Source organism: Chiloscyllium plagiosum, chromosome 25, assembly GCF_004010195.1.
Source record: "Chiloscyllium plagiosum isolate BGI_BamShark_2017 chromosome 25, ASM401019v2, whole genome shotgun sequence".
Taxonomy (NCBI): Eukaryota; Metazoa; Chordata; class Chondrichthyes; order Orectolobiformes; family Hemiscylliidae; genus Chiloscyllium; species Chiloscyllium plagiosum.
Window position 1 is genome coordinate 26,059,015 of NC_057734.1, and position 6,000 is coordinate 26,065,014.

The window sequence follows — 6,000 nt, forward strand, 5'->3', positions numbered from 1 at the left end:
TGAGTTGGTAATGAGAATTTTTTAAAATATCAAGTTCAGAACTTCAGTTACTGCTGGCAATGCTGTCTGTTTCTTAACATTTGTTGAGTGAAAAGTATTTGATTGATAGACCTAGTTGAAAGAATATTCCCATCAATGTTGAAGCATTTGAAGCATTTTTTTTAAGTTACACTAACCATTCTTTCTATAATATTGGATAATGGTATACAGCTTTCTGGATTTGACGATGGCTGCCCCGAAGCCTGTTATATTCCATTTCAAGATGATGACTTGGCAGCATGGCGTGCAAAAAGGAAAGGAAGTGATACACCTGTCCCCATGGAGGAGGACCAGCTTTTGGATATGGACATGTTAATGTCTGAATTCTCTGACACACTTTTTTCAACTTTGTCCTCACACCATCCAGTTGCCTGGCCCAACCCAAGAGAGATTGGTTAGTGACACTTACTAGGCACGTTTTGTTACATTATAAACCTTTTTCAAAAGTGTTACTCTTTACAAGTGTTGCTGATTTTCTTTAGATGTTTTCCTTCGAAAATCCTGTGATACATATATCTGTTTGCAATCAGCAGGGAATTTTATTTGTTTTAGATTAACTAGACTTTGTTTAAAAAAAATTACTTGAGATTGTGCTATCTTACCTGCTTTAATTTACTGCATGTAAATTTCTCACTTTCATGTGCATGGTGACAACTTTCACAGGTAATGCACAGAGGCATTACTTGGTTTTGGCACATTTAGATAGAACAAGCACAAGCTGAAAGAAAATCTAATTGAAACATCAGATTCTTTATCAGGAACTTGCTACTACAATAGTGGAGGCAATAGCTCAGTGGTATTATGGCTAGACTATTAATCCAGAAACGCAGCTAATGTTCTAGGGACCCGTGCTCAAATCCCACCATGGCAGATTGTCAAATGTGAATTCATGTCAAGAATCACTGATGACCATGAAACCATTTTCGATTGTCAGAGAAACCCATTTTGTTAACTAATGTGCTTCAGGGAAGGAAATCTGGCATCATTGCTTGGTTTGGCATACATGTGATTCCAGAGTCACAGCAATGTGGTCGACTCTCAACTGCCCTCTGAAATGGTCTATTGAGTTAATTAGTTGTATCAATCACTATGATACCTTAACAAAGAAATGGATCTGGATGGTATCGACCTCAGCTAGGCACTGGAAAAGACAATGGCAGAAATAGCCCTGTCAACTCTGCAATGTCTTCCTAACTAGCATCCAGGTGCTAGTGCCAAAATTGCGAGAGCTGTCTCACAGACAAGTCAAGCAACAGGCTGACATAGAATCAGCACCTTGCAGACCATGTCCCAGACACCACCATCACCATCCCTGGATATGTCCTGTCCTATCAGCAGGACAGACTCAACAGAGCTGGCATACAATTGTATACATTCAGGAAGAGGTTGCCCTGGGAGTTGTCAGTGTTGACATTGGGACGACATGGAAGCTTAGTAGTTAGCACAGATGCCTCACAGCACCAGGACCTGGGTTTAATTCCAGCCTTGAGTGACTATCTTTGTGAGGTTTGCACTTTCTTCCCGTGTTTATGTGGGTTTCCTTTGTCTGCTCCAGTTTCCTCCCACAGTCCAAAGATGTGCTGATTAGATGGATTTACAATGCTAAATTGTCCATAGTGTCCAGGGATGTGCAGGCTAGGTGGATTAATCATGGGAAATGCAAGGTTACAGTGATAGGGTAGCAGGGTGCATTTTCAGAGGATCATTAAAGACTTGATGGGCCAAATTTCACACTGTAAGGATTCTATGACTCCAGACCCCATGAAGTCTCATGACTTCAGTTAAAACATGGGCAAGGAAATCTCCTGTTGATTACCTGGTACCATCCTTCCTCAGCTGATGAATGAGTACTCTTCCATGTTGAACAAATTTTGGAGGAGGCACTGAGGGTGAGGCACAGACTGGTTTGGCAGCACCACTCCTGATCGAACTGCTTTGGGTCCTAAAGGACATGTCTGCTAGAAAAAGTCTGTGTGCTGAGGAAACAAGCAAGCAATTAAAAAAGAAATACCTGACTACATTGTTACCCAATCTACTAGTTGCTGATGCATCTGTCCATGCCATTATTGGTAAGAGTGACCGCTGCACTGTCCTTATGGAGACGAAGTCTCACCTTAATGTTGAGAATAACCTCTATCGCGTGGCACTATCATTGTATTAAATGGGATAGACTTTGAACAGATCTAGCAACTCGAATGGGCTACCCACAACAGCAGAATTGTACTTCAGTACAATCTGCAACCTCCTAGCACAGCACAGACCCCATTCAACCATTTCCATCAAGCGAGGGGACAAATCCTGGTTCAGTGGAGAGTGCAGGTTGGCATGTTGGGCATATCTAAAAATAAAGTTTGACGAGGTGAAGCTGCCAAACAGTATAAGCAGCAAGTGGTAGAGTTCCGTGATCTCTCAACCAACACTTTAGATCTAAACTCTGCAGTCCTATAACATCCAGTCATGAATAGTGGGGGACAATTAAACAACTCATTGGAGGAGCAGATTCCACAAATATCCCCATCCTCAATGATGGAAGAAACCAACACATCAGTCCATTTATACCAGTCTTCAGCCAGAAGTCCCAAATTGATGTTACATCTCTGACTCATCCAGTGGTCTCCAACGTCAGAAATACCAGTCTTCAACCAATTTCATTCACTCCATATGTTATCAAGAAATGGTTGGAGGCACTGAATTCTACAAGGGCTATGAGCCTTGACAGCATTCCGGCAATAGTGCTAAAGACACGTGCTCCAAAGCTTGCTACTTCACTAGCCAAGTTGTTCCTATATAGTTACAACACTGGAATCTACCCAACAGTGTCGAAGGTGTCCTGGTGTGTTCTGTACGTTAAAAAGCAGGAAATTCCAACCCAGCGAATTACAGTCCCATCAGTCTACTCTTGATCATTAACAAAGTGATGGAAGGTGTCATCAAAGTGCTATGTTGAGCAATGATCTGTTCAGTGATGCCCAGTTTGGGTTCTGCCAAGGCCACTGAGCTCCTGACCTCGTTACATCCTTGGTTCAAATCAGGACAAAAGTGCTGAGTTCCAGAGGTGAGATGAGAATGACAGCCCTTGACATCAAGGCCTCATTTGACCGAGTGTGGCATTAAGGAGCCCGAGCAAAACTGATATCAATGGGAAGCAGATGGGCAAGCTCTCCACTGGTTGGAGTCATACCTGGCACATAAGGTGGTGATGATTGTTGGAGGTGAGGCATCTCAGCACCAGGACATTACTGCAGGAATTCCTCAGGTGCTGTCCCAGGTCCAGCCATCTTCAGCTACTTCATTAATGACCTCCCTCCATCATAAGGTCAGAAGTGGGGATGTTCGCCAATGATTACACAATGTTCAACACCATTTGCGATGACTAAGATACTAAAGCTGTCTATGTTCGAATGCAACGAGATCTGGACAGTATCCAGGCTTGGGCTGACAAGTGGCAAGTGACATTTATGCCCTACAAATGCTAGGTTATAACCATCACCAATAAGAGACAATCTAATCACCAGCCCTTGACATTAAATGGTGTTACCATCAGTGAATCCCCATTGTCAACATCCTGTGGTTTACCAACTGGACTCTCCACATAAATGCAGTGGCAACAAGAGCAGACAAGAGGCTAGGAGTATTGTGGCGAGTAACTCACCTCCCGACTCTTCAAAGCCTGTCAACTGTCTACCAGGCACAAATAAAGAGTGTGATGGAATACTATCTACTTGCCTTGATAGGTGGAGCTCCAAAAGCACTTGAAGCTTGACACCACCCAGGGAAATGCAATCTGTTTGCTTGGTACCACATCCACAAGTATAAACTCCCTCCATCATTGATACTCAGTAGCAGCAGTATGAGCAATTTACAAGATGCACTTCAGAAATTCACCAAAGATCCTAGACAGAACCTTGCAAACCCATGACCACTTCCATCTGGAATGACGAGGGGAGCAGGTACATGAGAATACCGTCACCTATAAATTTCCCTTCATGCCTCTCCCTATCCTGACTTGGAAATATATCACCATTTCTTCATTGGGTCAAATCCTGGAATCCTCTCCCTAAGGGCATTGTGGGTCAGCCTACAGCACATAGCCTGCAGCGGTTCAAAAGGCAGCTCCTCACCATCTTATCAAGGACAGCTAGGTATGATCAATAAACGTTGGCCAACCAGCGATGACCATGTCCCATAATTGAATTTTTTAATAAAAATCTGAATCAGCAGTTCACAGTATTTTGAAACAAAATATGACATTGACTTTGGTAGACAGGCAGGAGGTTGAAAGTACATAGCAAGCCAGGCAACATCAGTAGGTGCAGAAGTCAACGTTTCGGGTGTAACCCTTCTTCAGGAATGGGGGTGGCTGTTGGGGGGAGCTGGGGGCAGGGTGGTGAAGTGGGAATAGGTGAAGACAGGTAGAGGGTAGAAGCTGGTTGATCAGTGGGGGGAAGGAATCTGGTAGGTGACAGGCAGCGGTGGCAGGGAGGAGGGGCTGGGAAGGGAGCTGGCGGTTGGGGAGGGAAGTTACTTTAAATTGGACAACTCAGTGTTGAGTCCTCCAGGCTGGAGGGTTCCCTGGTGGAAGATTAGATGTTCGTCCAGTAGGTGCTCTGGTTTGTTTTGTAATAGGTCAGGTCAGCAACAGGTCAGATGACCAAATGTTTGACCCACAACCAGTTTACCCACAAAAGAATGCCGAGAGTAAGATTAGGGCCAACCAAGGACAATAGTGGGAAGTTGTGCATGGAGTCCGAAGAGATAGGGGAAGTGCTAAATGAATATTTTTCGTCTGTGTTCACACTGGAAAAATTCAATGTTGTCGATGAGAATACTGAGATACAGGCTACCAGATTAGACAGGATTGAGGTTCACAAGGAGGAGGTGTTAGCAGTTAGGATTCTCTGGGAAGCCAAGGAGGACATTGCAGAGCCTTTGGCTTTGATCTTTAGCTGAAAATGTGTTGCTGGAAAAGCGCAGCAGGTCAGGCAGCATCCAAGGAACAGGAGAATCAACGTTTCGGGCATAAGCCCTTCTTCAGGAAAAGTTTCCTGAAGAAGGGCTTATGCCCAAAACGTCGATTCTCCTGTTCCTTGGATGCTGCCTGACCTGCTGTGCTTTTCTAGCAACACATTTTCAGCTCTGTTCTCCAGCATCTGCAGCCCTCATTTTCTCCGCTTTGATCTTTGTCATTATTGTCTGCAGGAATAGTGCCAGAAGACTGGACGTTAGCAAATGTTGTCCCCTTGTTCAAGAAGGAGAGTAGAGACAACCCTGATAATTATAATTTGGAGATGCCGGTGTTGGACTGGGGTGTACAAACTTAAAAATCACACAGCACCAGGTTATAGTCCAACAGGTTTAATTGGAAGCAAGGTAAAAACAATGACTGCAGATGCTGGAAACCAGATTCTGGATCAGTGGTGCTGGAAGAGCACAGCAATTCAGGCAGCATCCGAGGACAGGCAAAATCGACGTTTCGGGCAAAAGCCCTTCATCAGTCTTCCAGCACCACTGATCCAGAAAATAATGTTGCCAGTAGATCCAAAGAAAGGGAATTCATGGAATGCTTACAGGATGGCTTTTTGGAATAGCTTTTCATGGAGCCCACTAGGAAGCAGGCTATTCTTGACTTAGTGCTATGTAATGAACCAGACTTTATAAAATATCTTAAAGTAAGGGAACACTCAGGAAGCAGCGACCATAATATGGTAGAGTTCAGTATGCAGTTTGAAAGAGAGAAGGCAAAATCGGATGTAATGGTGTTACAGTTAAATAAAAGTAATTATGAGGGTATGAGAGAGGAACTGACGAAAATAGACTGGAAGCAGAGCCTAGCAGGGAAGACAGTAGAGCAAAAATGGCAGGAGTTTGTGGGTAAAATTGAGGACATTGTACAGAGGTTCATTCCCAAGAAGAGAGAGATTATCCGGGCAGGGATTAGACAGCCATGGCTGACAAAGGAAG

General features: G+C 44.0%; 1 protein-coding gene across 1 annotated transcript in view; it reads left to right on the forward strand.

Annotated features, from left to right (window-relative positions):
* The window catches only part of LOC122562685 (MLX interacting protein), a 136,236-nt gene that overhangs the window by 50,710 nt on the left and 79,526 nt on the right, over window positions 1-6,000 (forward strand). The window contains exon 6 of the mRNA XM_043715758.1: window positions 211-433. Coding sequence (XP_043571693.1) covers window positions 211-433 — 223 coding nt within the window. The remainder of the gene's footprint in view (window positions 1-210; window positions 434-6,000) is intronic.